The 23,597-nt window shown below is 42.4% G+C and overlaps 1 protein-coding gene across 4 annotated transcripts in view; it reads right to left on the bottom strand.

Annotated features, from left to right (window-relative positions):
• Positions 1-23,597, bottom strand: part of LOC113122888 (mitogen-activated protein kinase kinase kinase kinase 4) — a 69,533-nt gene that overhangs the window by 28,499 nt on the left and 17,437 nt on the right. For all 4 annotated transcript variants that reach the window (XM_026294532.1, XM_026294534.1, XM_026294535.1 and 1 more), the window contains 6 exons: positions 10,894-10,950; positions 3,007-3,132; positions 1,591-1,701; positions 1,268-1,358; positions 416-546; positions 153-207 (listed from right to left, as the gene is read on the bottom strand). In XM_026294532.1, coding sequence (XP_026150317.1) covers positions 153-207; positions 416-546; positions 1,268-1,358; positions 1,591-1,701; positions 3,007-3,132; positions 10,894-10,950 — 571 coding nt within the window. The remainder of the gene's footprint in view (positions 1-152; positions 208-415; positions 547-1,267; positions 1,359-1,590; positions 1,702-3,006; positions 3,133-10,893; positions 10,951-23,597) is intronic.

Here is a 23,597-nt window from a genome sequence, read left to right as displayed (position 1 = left end):
ACAGTCTTCACCTCCTTCCACTATCTGCCACCACCAGACACTTTACAACCCTGCAAATCTGAGCAGCCCAGGGACAAACGATAAATGACATAGAGCACATATCGACTGATTTGTTCAGATTCATCCATTAGATTAGTGTGACGTGTACTTACGGGGAGCTCCCTCAGCCATCTCTATGGCCGTGATTCCACAGGACCACAGGTCACTCTGAAGAACAGGACAGAAAATGAGTTTGTGCACATGTAGGTGCATGTTTCATTTACACATCTGCTCCTACCAATAATTAGATATTTAACAACTAAGAAACACCTTAAAAAGCTGCCAAGTTCAGGATTTTGCTTCTGTGACTTCTGACAGTCAAAAGGCTCCAGCCCCTGACATACTGTAAAACAGCAGATCCAGTTTTTGTCCTTACCCTGTAGTCGTAGGTAGCGTCAGGGTTTTCATCACAAGCGATGACCTCTGGTGCCATCCAATATGGCGTCCCAATGAAGGTGTTCCTTCGACCGACTGTCCTGTCCAACTGAGCACTCACACCAAAGTCCACTGAGAAAAACAAAAATAAAATGTGTTACGACCGTTTCAGTTTCCCCTGAGGACTTGGGCTTATGTCATTAAAGCAGGTGTGAAAGTTTAGGAACATACTGACAAAGTCAAGAGCCTAAAAAAATCTGATTAAAATAGTTTAGATCCTCTGTAAAAGCAGACTAACATTGTGAGACAGGTCAATGCAATTTTAGCCCCAAAACCAAATAAAAGATTGAGTCTTTTGTCCAAGTTCATTCTCTTTACACACTGAAACAAGTGGTGAAACGTCAAGGTGCTGCTCTGTCACAGGCTCCTTTTGGCTCAGCTCCAGCGGCCACAATGGAAACATGAGGTTTACACTGTGTGTCACAGGACAACAATAAAGAGGCTCATCCAGAGTCACCTGGTGACAAAACATTATCTAATCATAGATGTTTCAAGAAATAAAAAAAGATTGGACAGTGGAAGATAAAAACTCAACTTTGACCAGATAAATAACAAGGCTCAGAACCACAAGAACCACAACTGGACCATGACTCTCCCAAACAGCAAATGCAGATTTTGTTTGAAAACTGTCAGCAGCCTGTACACGTCATCTGCTGCTGTGCTCGTTGATGGTTTTATGTCCTGACAGAAAAAGCAACCAAGCCCATCAGACCTTCAGCAGTGTTTGTGTATTCGTGGGCTCCTTTTGTACATCAGTAAATCAGTGCAGCCCATGCTCCCTGTCTACACATACCCAGTTTCACCTCAGCGTTTTCAGTCAGCAGCACATTTTGTCCCTTGATGTCGCGGTGGATGACGTGATGAGCGTGCAGGTGAGCCAATCCCTGCAGGGGAAAAAACAAAAACAAACATACATATATTGTACATGCATGTCCCTGCACAAAGCAGTGACACTAAGAGAAGTTAAAAACTGAAACTATCAAATATCCCAGTTTTAAATGTGGTAATAGGACTGTTGTTGTGTTTGCTGTCCTACATTGTATAAGTTGATAAAAGCCTGTGTAAACACCACACATCCTGAGTGAAGTTAGCGATTAGCTGTGAAGAACGACTGACCCTCAGGATCTCTCGGGAGATGTAGGCGATCCAGTCCTCCTTCAGCGAGTTGCCTTTGGTGTTTTTCACCAGATCTGTGATGGACCCGGCACCGCAGAACTCCATCACCAGCTGGAGGAGAGAACAGGAGACACTGAGCAGGATTTTACATTTACACACAGAGATGGATGGAGATGTAGAATCAGCATAAAGCCACAGGGAGAAAACAATCATTTCAAACATTTTTACCATGTGCAGCATTGAACAACAGGGCTCATGGGAAATGTGGTCTCCACGTGAGAAGAGCGTTAACAGTCATGACAGATACAACAGCTTCACTAAAGGGACTAAAAGGACCAAATGCTGCATGACGTCTCTCTGCTCTCACGCTGCTTCTTCATCACCGTTTCACATCAACACTCCACAACATACAAGCAAGTCTGTGGTTTGGTTAAAACACCAGGATGTTAAAATAAATATTCCTGATGCAAAAATGCTTATAATCCAGTCAATCCAGTGTTCAGTGCAATGCTGTGTTTAGTTCCCAACACACAATCTGCTTTTTTGCAGAAAACACCAGTCCTAAGTGATGGTCAATGGAGAAAATGAATCTAAAGAAAATGACACATATACTCTCAGACACACACACACACGGAGCAGACAGCATGAAGCCATGACAGCAGGGGCTAAAAGGCTTCGTGGAGCAGCTGTTAAAACAAATACAGGACCATGTTGAGCAGTGACGGTGAGATCGCGCCTTTCTAGCAGAGGAGAAGGGCCATAAAACGAGGTAATCCTCCCTTCAGCACAGGCGCAGCTATAAATCCTGTTCTCCTGCGCTTGTGATCTTGCCTCTGAACACTCTCCCTTTGGTTTCTCATTTTCTTGTTTCAATCTTCGTGGGTTTGTTGTGTATTTTTGCTGCTTTACCTTCTACTGTGTCTCTGCAATGCCAGAGAAAAACTTTTATCTTGTATTACCTCTTATTTCTAAAAGCAAAGTAACTTAGTAACTTAATATAAATATCATTTTCAGGTAGTGAAATGCTGAATAAGTTTCTAGACGTCACACAAGAAATTTCTTCATTATAATAATCGAAACATCCAAATGAATCTAATATGAATCGTCACTATAAAAACAACTGGTGTGATCAACCTTTGTGTTTAAGCAGTAAACCAGATGTTCTTGGTTTAAGTCACTGGCAGAAAGAAAAGAAAGCATCTTTAAGGAACAAAACCGTTTTCAAGATGTTCCCCCTTCAACGTAAAATCGTCTTATTCTGTTCCACTTTTCCACAAACGCTCCACTTGTTTCTCGGTCGCCTGTGACTTTTGGTTTCGTCGAGCTGAGGGTGTGTTGGTGAGGACTAACTGAAGACCAGCTGTTTCAGGTGAATCGACTTCACACTGTGAAGACATTAATCGGAAATAAACCCACCCAAAGCTGGTCATCATGGCCTGGTGGACTTTTCTTGATGAAGGCTCCATAGTAGGTGGCTATGTTTCTATGGTGGGAGTATTTCTTCAGCATGTTGATTTCCAGCTTGATTTCCTCCTCTTCGTCCTGTAAGAGAGATGAAAACAATCTTATTTCCTGTGAGACAGCTGGGAAGCAGTTAGATGAACTAATGGAGTGGAATAAAACCAGCAATATAAGTTTATTATTTTCTGGTCAGGGTGTTTAGGCTGAGTTTTCACAATCAGCTCACCTGGAAAGATCGAGATGAAAAACAAGGGCTTTTCAAAATGTATTCACTTTTTCCACTTTGTTCTTTCCTTTCATTTTTCAAGTGTTTTAAAATCTCAGACAAGCTCCGACTGAACTATATGGAGATAGTTATTGTTTGTTATAAGGACAAGGTGAAAATATCTTCATTCTGGTTCCAACTTCTCCTCTTTCTTCTAAACTGTACCTGGTGACTGGAATTTGGAAAGTTTGGATTATAGACTGTTAAAAATCAAACTGAATAAGCAGCGAAGAGGGACTTTTATTATTATTATTATTATTATTATTATTTTCTGACAAAGATTAAGACATTGATAAAAAAAACGAACAGATTACAATAAAAGAAAGAAGCACTGGTTGCATCCCTCTGGTCTGCGTTTACATTAAAAGGTGGTATTTTTCCTCAGTGACCAAAAGATTTATTGCTGTTGTGTTGTTTTTTCCCCAGACGTGCTGCTGTGCCAAGCGAGGAAACAAATGATGTCCAGACCAGTGTAATAACAAGTATCTCTCCAAACGAACATGAGATACAGCCTGAACTCCAAATGATAACGGAGCCGAACAAACTACCGTCTCTCTCAGGATATTGCGGCACAGACCCAGACATCAGATCAGGATCAAGCGATAATTTCTCATCACCGGAGCAGTGCGACATTTATTTGGATCAGCTGAGCCTGTGCGTCTGGACCCGCAGGTCGAGCGGGGCTGACCTGACATCGTCACCATCATCAGGGTCAATACCTGTGAGAACAGAGTCAACTTTCAACCTGCACACAAAGCCCACTCCATGAAGAAACGGCTTTCCCAGGGTGCACAGAGGCCCTTCCCCAACCCCATTCAACACTTTAGAAAGTCATAATGTGGTTTTGCTGTTTGTTAAGATGTTCCATAAAACCACCGGTCAGCGACCACTGTGGACCCCAAACACTCAAATGTTATCAATGAACACAACCAGCATCGGACAGATGTAGACGGAGGAAGAAGTATTAAAAACTGCAGTTTACAGAGTAAAACATCAGACCAGACTGAAACAGAGCTATGAGCTGAAGGAAATGACAAAAGATGCTTTTTAGCTGGTTTGTGTTAAAATAGCTGTAAACAACCGAACGTAACATCAGTAAAATCACAAATTGACGTCAGACTGTAGAAGATTAGTTACATAAGAACAGTCTGAACTGTAGGAGGCACACTAACTAAAGCAGAATCAATATTTCCACATAATATGGAACAATATTATTGCTGCTGCTTGATGACTGCACACACACTTACTAACCTTTGTATTTATTACTGCAGGTAGTTGCCTCACTCTTTATTTATAACACAGGGACAGACTGTTGTTGCATATCAGCGCTGGAAGAAGAACCGTCTTATCGAGCACCACAGCTGCACAGGCAACAGACGACAGGCAGCAGCGACTCTGCTGACATTTCTCAGCCAAGTACACAGGTCAGAGGGCAAATCTGACAAATGTTAGCATTTAAAGATGAAAGACGCATTCACTGTCCATCCCACGGTCTAGGAAAACAAACGCCTCGGTTACACTATCTCTAAAACGCAGAACAGCCAGTAAACCTGATGTTTGGTCAACTGACCTATGCAGGCAGCAGCTTTATGCTGTCAGTCATATGGAGACGATTTTCATGTTACTGTCATGTCACTAACTGTTTCAGTGAGACAAGTCAAAGTATATTTGCTCACAGATAAAAAGCAGGTTTACTGTCAGTCTGTGTTAGACTGAAGTCCAGCAGAAGGAACAGCTGCCATTTAAAGAGTTCAGCAGGAGTTCTGACTGTCCGGGAAGATGGAGGGGTTAGTCGGTCAGCCAGTCAGTCAGTCAGCCAGCCAATCCCTTGAGTCACCACCAGTCAGCCAGCCAGTTGGTTAGAGCTTCAGCCAGGCAGCCAGTCATTTAGCCAGGCAGTCAGCCAACCAATCAGTAAGGAAGCCAACAAACTAGACTGCTGGCCAGCCGGTCCTTCTGTTAATCCACTCATCAGCAGCAGACCATCAGTAAGCCAACAGTCATCCAGCCAGTCACCCAGCAAGTGAGCCGACCGAACGTCCAACCAGTCAGTCAGTCAGATATATACACAATATTTTGTTAAAAGTAAAAGCGGGACAAGACCTTACAGGACAGTGGACAGACAGCAGCGCCCTGATGGTCAACAGCACGTCCCATCACCCACAGGCTGACAGACATCTGAACGTTTTTGGAACGAATCAGCGTAATTACAGATGCTGAGGTCAGACTGAAGGAGGAGAAACACAGCAGGAATGTTCTTACCAATTATTCACCATGGGATATGAGTGAAGGTTCAGAATAACACAACTGCAAGAAGGGAAGAGGCTGACAAAACATAAGGATCATTCCTTTATGTGTTTTTAATATCTTTCTTCCTCAACCTAAACCATCTGTCTTCTACCTTCCCCTGAGACGACCACGATGGAAACAAAAGTTCAGCTGTTTTGTTTTTTTAATCCTCGACACATTAGACTGTGGTCTTGAATTAGCTCTGCTGAGACAAACAAACCAAACATGTTCAGGACAACACAGAGGGTCATGGTGAGACACCACAAGAACACCCTAAAGCATCGAACATCCCACATCAACTGAATCGGGTCATAAAAGCCGCTGAGCCGTGGACGGATGTGTGGATCAGAAGCAACAGGAACCTAAAAATGGACCCGGCAGACACTGAACCGCAGTGATGTCCTGAAAAAGGTGCCGGGCTGCAAGAGAAGTCGATGTCTTATGTCTTCTTTTGGGTTCACGTTCCACAATCAGCTTTGACTGTTTTATTTGTGCGTACTTACTAAAGTTACCTAAACAGGTCAGTGCTGAGGGTCGTGCTGTAATAGTTAATGCTATCTCACCATCACAACAATGCCCTGAATGAGGAAATATGAAAGGAGTAACAATAAGTTTAGTGTTTACCTCAGCACCTGTGAGAGAAGAGGAGATTTACAGACGTGACACAGACAAGCAGCAACAAATTCTCACACTGGAAATGATCTGAAATGGTTTTTCTCAGTCAGACACTCGTCTCTCTCCCTGTTGTCTTTGCAGCATCACTTTCCATTATGGTCTACTACAATGACTCCAGTCCCATGTTCACGTAGCCCATCATTACAACACCTCACCCCTCTGTCCTCCACTCTCCCTAAACTATATATTCACAGTCAGTCGTTCAAAACAAGGCGTCCAGAAGCTACTCATTATCATTCCTGGGCACGAGATGGTGGGGAGACATATTGCTGCTAAAGTATTACAGCGCACAATGTGAGCAGAGCAAACAGAACCACGACCCCGAGGGAGCGGACGGCCGCAAACGGGAAGCATGATGGAAAATGGAAGCAGAGCAGGAGAGGGGCCAAGAAAGGTCGACGTGTCTCCAACAGGCTACCAGGAACCTGGAGGTACTTGCTCCAGGGATTAGTTTAAACACTCACTGTATTCAACAACACAAGTGAAGACGCCTCATGTGTTCAACCTTGAATGAGCTTATTTAAAGTTTATTACCAGTGTCATTAAATTTGATTTCCTGGGTGAACATCTGAGCCATTTAACAAATGTCACAGGAACTGTCAGACCAGATCCATCCTAAAAATGATTATTTTGAAAGCAGACAAACTTTTTATCCAGACACCAAAAGCTTCCCAGTTAGTCTTTAAGACCTCACAGCAGGTGGTCCAATTCAACCTCTCAGGGAGGTCGTGTTCATTTTAAACAGGTAGAAGACAGAAGGTAGAAAAAGATGAAAGATAAACTGAGTCAGAGTCTAAAACCCTGGAGCACATTATAGTTTCTACAACCCTGCAGTTATGCGTCGATACAATTTTGTCCAAGATATAAAAACTGAAGGCCCAGACTCTGATGCCTTCAACACTTCCCACTTCTCACTTTCACACCTCTGACTGGACGGGAAGCAGTGGGAGGTGAGAGAGAGACAGACAGAGACAGAGACTCCACTCGTGTCTGGTTTGTCTGATGCACAAAACTCCCAGAAAGAGAAAAAACAGGTGTGAAACACTGTATGGAGAAGAAAGCAATTCATCCAGGAGAAAGCAAAGGTAGAGACAGAGATGCTTGTTCTGGAGCTTTTACACTAATCAACATTGACTTTTTCATACAGAATCCCACTGGACTACATCAATTCAACAGCAGCAGTTCTCTCTGTCATTCGCTTCCTTTCCAATCTCCTATCGGGGATGAAGATCACTTCACTCTGCCTGTTTGGTCTCTTTCTCTCAGGCACAGAAACGGGGACGACAGCTGAAAGAGAAATGGTGAGGGATGGAAACAAGAAACCTCAAGTAGGATTTACGCAACAGCACAGGAGAAAACACAGAAGAAAATCAGTGTTACAAAAAGAGTCTAAAATGAAGGAGAGGAGGGAGAAGAGATGACGACCAGACAGGAGAGAGGAGCAGGTGAGCAATGACGACCGCTCCCATAATTCACTGCACTTCAGCTGATCCTCCTGAGGAGAAAAGGGAAAAAACTCACCCTGATTTCTTCTCTTATCTAAGCTCTCTCCCCCTGTCTCAGTCTAAGGCTTCAAATCCTTCTTCTCCTCTTACAGCCCATTAGTGCTGGGTGACAAGTTAAAGTTTCCCCTGTTTAGTCAACTTAATGTCAGACACAAGACAGGCTGCAGGTACACCCTATACTGTAAACTCTGCTGAGAACAGTCCACAAACAAATCTATTACCACCATCCAGTAAAGCACAGGGAGGGGAAACCTTCTAAACGCAAACAGAAATTAGACCCATGTCCGTGGACATGCACAAACACACACACACGATGGGGGATTTAAAGCTGTTTGGCACCTACTCACACAAATACAATAAATGTTGCATAGGATTGGTGTGAATGTGAAAACCCCAATTTGTTCAGTACAAACAATGTCCTGTGTTCAAATGTCGTCAAATGAGTGTGTTTATACTGAAAAATGGCAGAGCTGGGTAGAGGAAGAAGTATTTCCAACATATGTCTCATAAACGTGTTGGAAATATTCATAAACACATTCCCATCAAATGTCTCTCGTCCTCCTTTCTAATCTCCACAGTGGGAGATTTGTGCCTGCAGGCCACAGAAGGAGGCCCACTCCCAAGTCACACTGGGTTTTTTTTAATATTGCACCATGAATTACATTTTTCAACAGGGCTCATGAAATGTGTCTGGTTACCTGCCACATCGGCAACTAATGTAAACCAACTAACTATTATTTTCAATAAATCAATAGGCAGTGTTTGATATCAGACCACATTACAGTCAGCAAAGTGATTTATTGTGGTAACACCCACATGTTTAACAGCTGCCTGTTCTTCCCTTTCCTCCCTGAGTCGTACTGGAGGAATTCACCCTGTACGATTAAAAACTGAGTCATGTGATGACTTTGCTGATAAAGATGACTAACACTCACACAGTTCGTGTTGGCTGATATGGTTTGGCCTGACCACTAAAGAGCACACTGGATATCGAGTGTGACTGCGCCAATTCAGATCATCTCGATGATTTAGTGTAGTAAACACAAGACATCAGCTCTGGGGAAATAAAGTGTAAAATACTTTTCATTAGGCCGACACACTCACTAAATCGCTTTTTATTCTGTTCACTGTCATTCATTTTATTTAAGACACAAAGTGTTGAAGCTTTTGTAACAGAGTTATTTCCCAGACAAACTGCTGTGGTCAGTCTTTCACTTCAGGGTGTGTCAGGCTGCAGCCACAGGGAAACCATGAGGGGTGTGAAGAAGTCAAAAGACTGCAGGAGACAAAAATCCAACACTCTAAAAATAAAACGATAAGGAATATAAAACATTGTTTAAAATGTGCTGCTAAAATGTGGCATTAACTTTGTTAAAAGGGTGGTTGTTTATCACAGAGGGGGTTTAATGTGACTACAGGAACATCATAAGTTTTACCATCATCATGAGGAATTTAACGAGTTGTCCTTAGAGAATAATGGCACTGCACCATTGTGCTGTACTTATTCAACAAGAGCTACCTGCCTTGGACTGTTTTCTGTCTCTAATGATGCCAAATTTACACAGACAGGTGCTCCAAAACACCAACAAGCTCACCTAACCCACATATGAGGCAATACAAGTAAAAATTCAAGTTAATAACCAGCCAAAAATATTTATTACACTAAGTTAGGCTCACTTTATTGGATGGATACTAGCCGGACACGTTCACCCAATCACTTTATCTGTCGAGCACATCAGCACCAAACCCAGAAATTCATTTTGGTAACTCCAGATATCTCCCACTGGCTGCTACTACCACACATAATGAGTTTAAACAGTCATTTCACACACACTGTCCATTTGGTGAAGTATTAAGAAACAACTAAAACCAGCAGACTCTTGAAAGACAGACAGTACAATCCTCTTCAGTGCAAACGTTAACCCAGATTAAAGGATTTCATGTGACGGCCGTGATGACGCTTCGTTCCTCTTTAAGGCGTCTGGGCAGCAAATACGTGTTTGGGAATATTTTCTCAGTGTCTCATTTATTTAATATTTCGACAATGAGTAACGCAAACCACAGGAAACAAACCCCCCCTCCCAAAAAAAAAAAAAAAAAAAAAAAAAGCGGTTATCGACATGAGATGTAGTTTATAAAACGATCAAGATGTTTCTGCATGTAAACAAAAATAAACACAAGCTCCAATTACACAGGCAGAAACAGACCTCTGGGTCCTTTCAACTTCCTGGTAGCTGGCAAGCATGCACCCATGGGCGGGCGCACACGCACACACACACAAACACACACACACGAAAGTTCAGTTTAAACCTACTGGAAAACATTTCAGCTCTAAGCACAAACATCATTTTACTCAATGAAGAAGAAAAATACTAAAAGTGTTGGAAGCTGACTGTTTTTGGAGAGATAATACTGACATGAGGCTGCAGAGTGGAAAGAGGGAGGGGAGTCGGAGCTTGTTTTGATGTAAACGGTTACACAGAATGCCAGAGTAAAGAATTAGTACTGATTTAGGTCGTGAGCAGCATTTAAACTAAACTGGGATCAATTTTAAATCTGCAAAAGCTGTTTTGTGGCTGCTAATGACAAGTCTAGTAACCGTCTCACATCATGCATTTTTCTCCTGCATCATATCCTGTGTCATTACTGTATTTATTTATAGTTTGATGTAGCAGCAGCATGTAGTTATTAATTAGACGATGACGACTGAAAGTCCATCACCTTGTTTTTGTTTTTAAAAAACAGCCTTTTCTGTTTGTCTGGGGTCAAAAAATTAGTGCATAAAAAAGCAAAATGTGACAAACTGCAATGGAAACATGCAGCAAATGAATCCATTTACAAGCAAGGATATATAAATATATTATAATAAAGTCTTATAATATTATATTAATATAAAAATATATAATATATACAAAAAAAAAACATAAATGCCATATTTTCATCATGTCTTCTATATTTCACTGCTATTCTGTCAGTCTTACATGACTGGAAAATTCACACTCCAGCTGTTTATTCAATATGTTCAACGTATCTCTCCATAACAGTGATGGAAACACACAGTAATTAGCATTTTCTTAACAAAATCTTTAAAAGTTTACATTTACTGACCTCGGTGACGTCCATGACCTTGATGGCCGCCAGTTGTCCCGTCTTGACATGTCGTCCCTGGAGAGAAAAACAGAAGAGAGACATGTAAGGAAAAGACAGAGCAGCGATACTTTCCAGTAATTAAACCCACCCAGTGCAACGGTCATGTGACTAAATATGAATAGTTCAGGTAATGAAGAGCACGGCACGGCAATAACAATAATCAATTTCTGTGTTTACCGAATGCAGTCAGAAAGTGACGAGCACCTGACTGTTCAAACTGCTGTGCACGTGCAGGTTTCATAAGCTGAGAGAACATACAGGACGATTCAGCTGCTCATAAAACAAAAACCACATTCATAACAAGCTATTTGCCTAAAGAATAAATGTGGGGAATCACAGGCGACGAGCCAAACCACCAAAGAGTCAAAAACCCCAAGATAATAGAAAAGATTTCCACAGAAGGTAACTGACACCGCTGACAGTAATAAACAATATGCTAACAGTAATTTGCACATATGTACAACTAGCCTGCAACTGTGCAGCACTGTCTTTGTAATTATCCCACATATTCATTCAAGGCTTCACCATTTTCATAACTGACCTCAAGCAGAATAGTCTGCTATTACTGGAGGCCTTATTTTATACAGAGGAGCTGCAAATGGAGGATCTAAAGAAACTGGAGTAATTCCACATATGAGCTTTGTCTTTAAAACAACTGAAGGCTGCACATGTCAGAGTCATGTCGGATTGATCCACCTCGAAAATATCTAGGAGCCAGAACGAGCCTTAATAAGTCAGAGGTTTGTTTACCATTCAGCCATTTTGGAAAAGAATGCAAGTTCACCTGAAAATTATGGGACGTTTCAGCGAAACTAGTAAGTACTATATGTGTGCATAAAACCCCACAGTCATACTGCAGCTGTTTCAGTCCAGTCTCTGCAGCAGGCACACAAAACAGCCTGAACAAACAGAAGAGCCGGAGTATGGAACAGCAGAGACGCTGCTCATAAAGCCCATTTTCAGATTGGCTCAGCCCCCCCCCCCCCGCGTTAACAGCATTATCTCAAATGTTTTCACAGACGGAAAACTGGGGTTGGGAAGACAAACAGACACAGAGGGAAAATGTGAGTATTAAGTCTGTGCATCATGTTTTGCAGCTTGTGTGTCTCAACTGCCACATGATCACATTTCCTTTGTGCCAACCAGGACGGTGACACCTGAGCCAGCAGGATCTGTTGAATGAATGAGTCGGCGTAGTCCACATTGTAAGTGATGAGAGATTAACCCATTTTGGTTTAGCCGCTGGGGACGTGTGTGTGTGTGTGTGTGTGTGTGTGTGTGTGTGTGTGTGTAGAGGCAGGGTTGTGGAAAAGGTCAAGGCTGATTGGGAGAACAAACTGAAAATCTCTGCTGGTGTCTCACTGTGGGAATCTACCAGTGTGGGAATGAAAAGGAGAATGAGGACGAAACTGCAGAAAAATAAAGACAGTGGGAGCAAACGCAGAACTTTTTTTAATGTTCTGTTGAAATCTGAACTTGACAGCAGTTGGCAAGAGGAGAGGACTGAATTTGGAGAACAGCAATTACAAAACAAAGTGCCGCTGGGCTGAATTTACACTGTGATATATCAGCTGTAAGAGAAAAGGAAAAGAGTGACAGTTGAGGGAAAGGATGAACTGGAGCAAAGGAAAGAGGATAAACAGAGCAGCTTCAGTGCAGAGTGAAAATAATGAGAGAGTACCTCTGTAGGACATGGGCTTTAAAACTGGACCAGAACAAGACCACCAGTCAGAACACAGAAGGAATACTTGAATACTAATATTTGTAAAGGTGTGTGTGTGTGCCTGCCGTCCTTTAAAGCTGCTGCTCTACTGTATGTACAGCATCAACACAGGAAGGACACAGACTACACAGAAACTAGGACAGTTCAGTGGGATTTTACTGAGTCTGCTCTTTGAAACCGAACCCTTTTAAGTCCTTTGTTGAACTAATTAACTGTTTAAAGTTACACAAGCTCAGAATAAACAGAATAATCACTGCACGTTTAAGAAATCCAGCTCAAAGACTGAGGGACTATTTCTTCTATGAGTCTCCATGCAGCTCTGTGGAGTTTTGGCCCCTTTTAGACACATTAAGTCACTATACAATACTATAACAGGACTCCAGCAACACATGGCAAACACACAACGTTAGCAAGCATCTGGTGAGCACAGTGGAGCTGTTAGTTGGTGTTGGTGGAAAGAAACTAGAGCTAAAAGACGCAAGAGGAAGATGAAATATTAAAACAGCCAGCGAACACCTTTAAGCTGGTCTCGGAGCTCTTCTGCCAAGGGTTTACTCATAAATGTTTTGTTCACTTGCTGCTCAATAAGCTGAAGAAGCGTGTGTACTTCCACCAGTCTCCACCTCAGTGTAGCACCGCTGACTCCCAACACTCTTTCTGATGTAGGGAGGAGAAGAAAAAAAAAGCAGATACGCAAACACTGAGCACTAAACAAACGCACTCACCACTTATCATTCACATACACTAAAAGTATATGTGCCCTGGCTTACTGCGGCCCAGCCCGGCCTCACTTCCTTTTCTACGATGCAGACATGACTCTAACAATCTGCCCCAAATCTGCTGCAGTAACGCAATGAGTGTGTGTGTGTGTGTGTGTGTGTGTGTGTGTGTGCGCGCAGCTGACAATGCAGCTTTGTGAAGACTTCAAACATGTGTCAAATGGGTTTATTCATAATCACACACAGAAAAACTCTTTCCAGCGTACACAAGCAGACCCACAATTCACAGTCCTCACACACACACACACACACACACACAAAGGAAATATACAACTATACACGTCATATGTGTGTGTCCTCTGTGTGTGTGAGAAAGGTGACCTCAGCACCCAGACTGTAATAATCACAGAGCCCCCCCCCCCACACACACACACACAGGCACACAACGGTTAAAGGATGATATCATCTTCGTCTCTGGTTCCTTTGTTCAGAAGCGAGATGCAGACACACGTGCACACCTGGTCAATACCGACACACAAAAGACAGAAAACACACAAAGGGACAGTCCATTAGCTTGTCACAAGAGACATCTGAAAGAGGAGTTTACTGTCACCTCCTCACTCACACTGTTACAATACTAGTTAGTGTAAGTTTCGGGGCTCAAATCTTCACGGAGCACATGGCAAAGACTAAATTTAGAGATTTAGCAGTAAGTCAGATCTTATTTCAGAGAAAACCAGACTCAGTAGCGTTCATGAAACTCTTAACTTCTATCAGAACCGGACATTATTAGGAGGAGGACACACTGGATGAATTCTAGGAATTTAATAAGCAAAAAGTGAAATCAAAGCAGCTGTACTGTTAGTCCATGTGACAGCTACTTCATACTGGAAAAACAGAAAACCTAAGAGATAGAAAACTTCAATAAAATCTTTTATTGGACTTTTCTCAAGACCTTTTATGAGCATAAATGCAGATAATGCAGTTATTGAAGCTCTCTGCCAACACCTCCCAGCTGACTCCACGCTGCATTCAAATGTGATATAATCCTTCTGTCATCCGACCTTCCCATGACTAGCACCAAGATCCATCTCTGCTGTGCTTCGTTAAAACTCTGTGTGGGATGTTTGGACCCTTATCATGGAAAAGCCTGAAGCGTCCGTGAGGCGAGAGGGGTCCGTGTTGTTTTCAGTGCAGATTTCTAGGATAATGTTGGTTTGTATTTGTGGGAGAAGATAATCATTCTTACTTAAAGTTACTCCTTCACACCACTTGTGTGTTCATTATCCCAAATCTGCACAGAAAAGCATTGTTCAAAAGCTAATTAGGTTCAAAATAAGACATGGCACAGAAAAACCAACTAAATCAACCTTATAGCCTGTTCTGCTTCCCACTGTGGCTAAAAGAAATAACTGTGCTTTAACATGAGGGGTTTTTGTGGTGAAATTATTTTTTCATCTGCATTTTTACTTCGTCTGCCATCTGTCAGCAGAAACCATAAAAGCATTAACTCCATTAGCCATGAAGAAACAGGACCCAATTACCATTTTATGTGCTGGGAAGGAATCCTTCAGCAGATCATGAAGCAAAGTTCAACATGAAGACAATTCAGTCACACTCTTGCTTGTTTGGGATAATTACTGCATATGTGACTGCCTCAACATAAACACATCCGACTTTATTTGCGGTAAAATGGTCCAGACCTGAAGCTTCAATAAATGTGCTGACAGTTTCCCAGACTGCTCGTACTGAGACGCATTTGCAGCAACTAGAAAAACCTAAAAGCAGTTAACTAATACAATGTTCAGTGAGCCCTACACACCACAATCCTTCAGCTGCTGTGACCTTTGACCTGAAGCATCGACTCTGGTTTTCTCCTAAAGGTGGAAGAGACTGAAGCTGTACCCAGACACTGATCTGTGGCCAGTCTCATTATGTGTTGGGGTGATCAGAGAGAACTACAAAACATGCATTACCGCTGCACAACAGATTTGGGTTTTTCCAGTTTTAACCCTTTTGAGTTTCTATTTTCTATCATGTTTTTGAAAAGTTGGTGTGTGGTGACAGAAGCTGAGGGGGAAAGAGGGCCGATGTCATGCAGCAAAGTCCAGCAGCCATAACTGAACCAGGGCATTGCCTTAACATGAACAACTCATACTGCACTTGTTGATACTACATTTCCATCTTGAAATTTCCATTTTCCTTCTCCGTTATCTTGCTTCTACTTATTGAAACGATTATTTTCCTTTGAAGACCTTGAGGTCTGTTTTCTGCACTTTTTCAGGCCACTGCCAGAAATTACAGGAAGTCTGGAGACGGAAAGAAAGTGGGTTGAGTGAAGATGAGCACCAGGAGAAAGGAGGCAGATTGAGTGTCAGAGGATTTAAAGAAGACAAAGAAGCTGGGACAGAAACATGGCTTCATGGACGTGTGTGTCGAAGATGGCCAGAAAATTAATACGAGGGAAGACGGGAGCTGCACGACTTCCCCCCCAAGGAAATGCCAGGAGAGTGGAGTCATCCTAGACCAACACACAAACAGGAGAGGAGTTTCTCACACATACACTATATATGTGCCATCTGAATCAGGTAATATATACTTTCACATAATAATCTGCTGTCAACACACCTGCATAGTTTGTGTTTAGCTTAAATCTGGACACAAGTCTGGCTCTGTGTGTATCATGGTGTTTGGGACAAGGCGCTCTTTATTGCACCCCTCTGAGCTTTGGGGCATAGACAAGGAGGCCAGGTGCAAGCTTTGGTACACACACACACACACACACACACACACACACACACACACACACACACACACACACACACACACACACACACACACACACAAACACACTTTTTATCTCTGCAGCTTAGCAAGTGTGAAAACCAACCAGCCTTTATTGATTGAATCAGTGATGTGTGCAGTTAGGAAAATGCTGCTAATCACCGTAATGAAAGGTTTCCACACCTCAGAGTGTGCTTCGCATACCGAAAACTGCTCAGCCACACACCCAATACACAACATAACGATGTACACACTCACATACAGAGAAGTAAAGAAATCATGAGGTCTGCAGGAGGAATTACAATATTTTCTAGATGGTTCCAGACGAGCAAACAGGCAGCAGCTGCTGCTCGGTTCTGCACATCCTGTCACGCCCGCAACAACAGCAGCTTCTGCTCTGTAATTATCTCAGGAACAATTAAACAATTGTTAGCTAAATTTCTGTTGATCAACTAATTGATTAATCAACCAATTGTTTTAAGTTGGGAATGAGTTATCATTTTTCAGACGCTGCTGCCATCTGCTATCAGCAGACAGTGTCTGAGCCCTGTTTGCTCTGGAGCAACAGCCTCTACACCTGTGTTTATCTCACAGTTACTCAATTTAGATTTTAGATTTGGTCCTGCAGCATCTGCAGGAGTTGCTGCTGATGCGTCACTGCATGGTTTGACGCGGTGCCGTGCAGATGAACCAGACGCGATCTTTGCTGATGTGCTGCTTTCTGACAGCATGCACTCAAAAACGCTCAGTTAATGTAAAAAACGTGTAGTGTTGAGTCACGTTAACAGTTTTCCCTGAGGAAAACCACTGCTGCCTTTTTAATCAAGAGAAAGAACAATGGTGACAGCAAGTATAAATATCTTCAAGGAAGGCTACTGTATAAGAGTTTGTCTTTGAGGCTTCATGGTATTTACGGTCGGGCCATGAGATGTGTTTAGGGACCTCGCTGTGATATGAAGCTGGATTTTATATCTCACTTTTATACATCAGGGGATAAAAACATGTAAATGATGGAAATTTGTAAGCCTCATTCCACCCAACACAACTACAGCCTCACAAATGACAAAACCAAAGACAGTTTGAAGGAAACTTTTTATCCTGGATCTGACAAACATGTAAAGATTGTTTTTCATAAGTTAAATGTAAGGACAAAATGTTTAAGTGGTTAGAGTCAGTGCTCAATTTAGGTAGAAATCCACAGTGAAGGCTGAATGAATGTTCCTCCTCAGCTCACTTTGTGCTCAGAGTGGACAGAGAGCTCTGTGTAAGTAGGCCAAGAAAACACAGTCAGGCAGAGGAAAGGACAAAATGGTCAATTATAAATCTCTATTGATCACAGTGGTGCAGCTAAAAAACTAGGGCAGTGTCCACTACTGTTACACTGATAAGAACCACATGCACATGAGGAACGATCAATATAGATTTTGACAGTATCTTCCAATTTTTCAGCTCTTTTTGTGTCTCTTCTCTCAGGAATGTTATCTCTACAGATTTGCAGAAGATAAAGTCATTTGCAAGCAAAATCTTTGGAGTTAGAAAGTCCAGAAAAAGGGCAAAAGGAAAGATTAAGTTAGGTAAAAGAGCACAGTGAGAGGAGAGACAGCTAGAGAGAGACAGACAGCTTTGCATAGCTGCTGCAATTAGATCTAGTAGTAGTAAGGGGGTTAAGATTCTGGGCACTGGTGCAACTTTCCATAACGTAACGGGCTATGACCCCATTTTTAGACACACAGGGAGGACTGACCGTCAGTGAAATGGATATCATTTATAACCAGGCCAACAAACCACAACATCAAGGCTTTTCCTTAGCCATGCACAGGCAGCTGGGAAAATGCTGAGTCCCTAAAAAGATGATCACAAAGTACACCTAAAGACGAACCTTTTTTAAAGAAAAATACAGTACAGCTACTTCCCAACAACTTTACTGCAAGAAAGACCCCTATCACTTTAAAAAAAAAATAATAATAACACTGTTGTGTAAGTTTTAAATATCCAAACAAGTTGAGAACTTAAGTCCTTTTCAGCCAAATCACAGAACAAGCCTTTGTTCTCAGGCAAATGCTAATTCTTTTTGCTCCAATAAACAATTTCAAGCTGACGTTTAATGTGACAAAGTCAAGCGTGGACGCTAATGGATTCCCTGATTGCAGAGTCCGAGGACGTCGGGACACGAGACGACCAGACGTCCTCTCGCTGCTGCTGCTTTCACTGTGACATTCCTCCATCAGTCCTCTGAGCCGGGAGGATCAGCAGAGAAAACACCCCAACACGGTGGAGACAAGGGCACAGCAGACACAAGAGAGATGGATTAGTGAATGAAGACATGAAAGAGACAGGATGACGAGCGGATGAAGGGAGTCCTGAGCTGGTTTGGACCAGAACAGCAGACAGGTTCTTGCTTTATCTGTATCTGACCTGTTTAATAGATGCAAGACATATTTTATTATGAAAAGAAGCAGTCCATCCTTTCACTAGCCGCCTTTCCTGACTGTATCGTCGTTGTCATTATATAAAAAGAGGGTGAATGTGCAACAAAACATCAAAAAGACAAGCATCAGACGCTTCAAGCATCAGAACAAAGAAACCCAGTGTTCAGGAAAAGCTCAACATGTTTTCAAACTGCATTAACTCACATTTTAGCCCAGAAAAGCAGAAAAGTTTTCTTTGTGTGTTTTCTGTACATATATTAATAAAGGTAAAATTTCTATATGTGCTATGAAAACAGGAAGAGAGAGATAAAACAGGGAGTCACTGCCTCGTTGGTTCATCTCACTCTGTTCCCACCTCTGAAGCCTGTGGATGGAGCCCAGGTGAAGCGGCTGAGCACATCGGAGGAATTAGCTCGGTGTCAGACTCCATTACCCCTGTTGTTACTGAGACATGACACTGACTCTGCCTCCGCACGCTGCCCTCCCTCGCCCAGAGAAGACCCAGTCGAGCGACTGTTGGAAGCTCATTATTGTTTCTCAAAGGCTCATTACTGTTGATCTTGGCTCACTGAGGGCTGCACAGATATGAATCAGGGCGCAGCACACTATTAGACAAATCCTGTTAGAGAGGCCTGCTCCGAGGCTTGGGATAAAGTTTGATAAAACGAAGAATAATGTTTCGTAGGAAAGACACTAATGCTGCTCAATACACTAATTAAATTCAGTAGAGAGGGTGAAGTAAACGAGGATGTTTACAGATTGAGTCCAGTGTAGCAGTGTGGTTTAGCAAGGCACTAACACTATGTACAGAACTGAACTTAAAATAAACTAACACTAAAAAGAGCAGCTATTGGTGAGTGACGTTTAATGCCTGGTTTATTGTTTTCAGCAGTGCTAGTCATGGTCACCAGATGATGCATCATCTACTGCCACCATCTGCTCCAAACTCTCTCTTGTTGACCACTGGATAAAGCAGCAGCAGTGGCGTTTAGTGTTTAGTGCTAATTGACAAATGTTAACAAGTAAACACACTGAAATAAGATGGTGAACATGAAAAACACTGCGCCTGGTAAAAAGTGTCCTGTTAGCATGAATTTGTTAGCATTTAGCTCAGAAGCATTGCTGTACAGCCTCACAGAGCCACGACCAAAACTGCAGACTTTAAGTTTTGTTTCGTTTTTAGGATTAAAAAAAAACAAACAAAAAAAAAACTTTTGAGCTAAGAAAACAATGGCACAACTATCTGTTAATTATCACCTTCGGCAGCATCTCAGAAACACCTATTCACATGCTGCAGGGTGTCAACTGCAAAGTTCAGGCGTGTTTTTTTAAATACCTTTAAATCCTTAGTTATGAACTGCTTTTTAATGCAGGTATTAGATTTGAGCTGTTTTATAAAGTTATTTCTACCAAATCCATTCAACTCTGTTCTCAAATTACATTCTAGCTTTGTTGACCCCTGCCCCTTACAACAGACGTGAGTAACTTCCAGCACACTCTGGCACAGATGGCCTACAAACTGTAAACCCTCTTGTACCTTAAACCTTAATATCCAGAACTGCTCTCCCTGGATAATGACAAGAGGCAGAATGGAGGCAGGAACGATGGCAGAGTCTTAGTATAACCTCCACCCACCAACTCAGCATCAGACAAGAACCTGTGACTGTTTAGGTCCTGCTTAGAAACAGAGGCGGGAGTTCACTGAAGGGGCGATTACAACTACACAGAGGGATTAATATGTTCATATCTTACTGTTACTGAGTAAAATTAAGTTGAGAAAGATGGAGGAGAATCTGATTCATGACTCTGTATCATTAATTACCAACTGAAAACCCCACAGATGCTGAATCTAAAGGGTTCTGACAACCAAAAGGCGTCTGCCGTCGACTGCAGGGACTCTACTGCAGCTTAAGCGATTCAGTTTGGGCCATAGTTTAGGGATTTAAATCCTCTGGTGACCCACTGTGGGGTCCCTGCCTAATTTCTGAAAAATGCTTTTCTAAAATGCAAATGATGTGAGTGAAAATTAGCAGTGAAGATAACGGACTCTGAGCATTGTTGAAGCAAGGATGATTAATCCACGAGGGCTACAAGCTGCTTACGTTCAAGCACTGGAAACCAGTGTTAAGCTAATTCAGAGTGAGTCCACACCAGGCTCCAGTGTTAGCTCAATCAGCTTGTTAGCCTCTCTGACCCGTGCTAACGAGCACGCTAACACCCAGTTTCTCACACAACAGTCACTGTCGAACATAATGATACTGAAATGTTTTTAATGACAGAGGAATATTCTTGATCAAGGAGATTCAAACATCCTGACCAAGCTCAGACAACCTGCTAAACCCCAGTACTGTGGCAACACTCACCTACAAACAAAGAACAACAACAATAAGAACAAGACAGGACATTGGACCCTGTTTACGGCCAATAAGAATATAATTCAGACCTGGCTTCAGTTCCACTCTGGGACAGGACCTGATTTCTAGGACTTTAAAAACCCTATGAAGACCTCCAGCTGGTAGTACTGCTATTGCTACCGTGGCGTCTTTTCAGGCCATAGGAACTTTTAGTATCATAGTATCATACAGTATCCACTATTACTTTAAATACTAATAGTAATCGTGCTGATCCTAGTTTACTGTGACATCTGTGCTGACTGGAAGTGAAAACAATGAAACCAGAATGAGAAGCGTCTTTGCTGCAGAATAGCAACCACAGACCGCCTCACATCACGGCCACACAGCTCCATCTGAGGAGGTAACGGAGCGTGAGTGGAAGTGTAGCATGTGCGTGCGGTCGGCCATGTCAGACACGGCTCGTTTTGATGACGCACGTGTGCTGTGGAGATCAGCTGTGTGTCCGCTTGGCCCTGTTTGTGAAAGAGGCCAGTGGCCTACTTTCATCAGCCACTGACGCAGGACGGCCACTCCTTTGCCACCCTATCAGACACGGGCCTGCATGTTATGACAAACAGATAAATAATTAAACACTAGGCTGCTCGCATACATGTCAGAACAATAAGATGTCAGTTAATTGGATCACTCAGATTAATCAGATCAATTAACCGTCACCACAAAGTGCTAATTTTAGCTTCTCGTATATAAGTTTACTGCTCCTCTTTGCTTCACATCACATTCAATCCAACATGTTTTTATAAAATAAGCAGTTTAAAGACATAAGTGTGTACTGGGCAAGTGTTTGCACCACTTATGTTTTATTCTGTGTCAAACCTGCAGAGCAATACAAGAAAATAGCATGAGGCTACAAAGACCCTTTACTGTTAACATCACAAATCATCATCAGTCTTACAATAAAAAGTGTGACTGAGTGACTCTTGCACTGGACTGCAGTGTTTTAATGTAGCCTATGTCACATATTTTGATTTGCACAATTACCTTACAAAGGCGGTTTCATGAGACAGTACAGTCAAGTGAAAACCATCTCTGCTGACACGTCAACAGTCTCCCTGCCTGCTTTCTGAAAACGTACTAATGAAAAATCTGATTCAGTGAGAAAAACATTCTCTCTGTGAGATGTCAGGCAGCTGGATCCATTAGAAAACTGAACAAAAATGATTTTATTAGCTGGAGCTTTTATTTCTTTTTATATGGGACAAGGTCGTTATTAAAAATAAGGTAAAACTAAAGGAAATCTTCTTTTCAATGTGAGCGCTTTGCTTTGAGCTGTTTCAACAACACTTAGATATAATGAGCAAAGATATTTTATAGCTTAAGTTATGTCCTTCGAGTTCCCCAAAACCACATCAAAATAAGCAATTCAGGTGTTAATTTTATTAGACTGAATCATACACGTCTTCACCAGCTGTTAAACACATCAGTCAGCAACATCAGCCCCAAGTCTGATCCTTAAACAGCGTTCAGCATATTGTGCCAAACTGCTGACCATTACTTTCGGCACAGGCCTCTCTATTTAGAGCTTGGAGTAGGTGTGTGGCGCAGGGTGTTGGATGTCGTTGCCAGCAGCCAAGAGGAATTTCGCGCCATTGCCACCCATTGAAAACACAGAACAGTCCAGTTAAAGGGCGGAAGATGCAGCAGCAGCAGCTTTTTGTCCTGCTTCACGTTCACGGCTGCAAGAATTTCAACTCAAAAATCTTCTCAGTAACACCAGATGAACGCTGGCCACTTCTAAGCAACATCACATGTACGGCTTTGGATATTTAAGAATATCTTCTGATTCCAGGTGGCAGCCGTACTGCTCCAAACAGACTACCAGGATGGAGACTAATGTCACACAACAAGAGACACAGGAAGGGGCAGGAGGGAGGAAGACTCCCCTGCAGTGGGTAATATATAGATGTCTCTGGCTGAGTGAAACAGCTAGGCCCAGATCCAAACCAAACCTCAGCTCTTTTGATGATTCAGTCCTTTGATAGATGGTGCACAGGGTACTGCAGTGTTTAGTGTGCTGGAAGAGCTGGCAGATAAACAAAATCCTCTGAACATACAAGTGGAAGGAAGAAAGGAAGGATGCAAGAAAGAAGGGAGGAGATCTTCAAAGAGTACAGAAGTGTGCCAAGCTTTTTAGAGAAGGAAAACGATCTCCGTTCTCCACGACTCCTCTTCTCCTGTTACTCTGTCATTTCAAGCAAAAAGTTCACCTCTGAAGCTTCCCTGCACGCTGTTCTCTAGTCACGCTCAGCTGCATTTCTGCCTCAGACAGGAAGCTGCAGCCAGACAAATGGACAGAGTTGTAAGAAGTCACAGGAAGTTTAGGGTATGATGCTGCCATTTTTTAACAAACTGATGATTTGATCTTTTTCACTCACCTTCTTGTGATATTTTTTACAAGCCAGTGATGCTAACTACACCCTCCATTTGCAGACACAAGGGCAGGGCGATATCCAAACCCCTGGAACTTTCTACTCTGGCATTTTTATCACCTCTTCAAAGTGCCCTGAGGATAATGAGGGGCTTCTGGTGGTGGCTATGGTAAATATAGGGCCCTGCCATCGTGAGGAGTGAGGTCTAAAGGAGGTTTCACATTCAC

The sequence above is a fragment of the Mastacembelus armatus genome, chromosome 21 (assembly GCF_900324485.2).
Source record: "Mastacembelus armatus chromosome 21, fMasArm1.2, whole genome shotgun sequence".
NCBI lineage: Eukaryota > Metazoa > Chordata > Actinopteri > Synbranchiformes > Mastacembelidae > Mastacembelus > Mastacembelus armatus.
The sequence above is the reverse complement of the archived record's forward strand: the minus strand, read 5'-3'. Positions and strand labels throughout refer to the sequence as shown.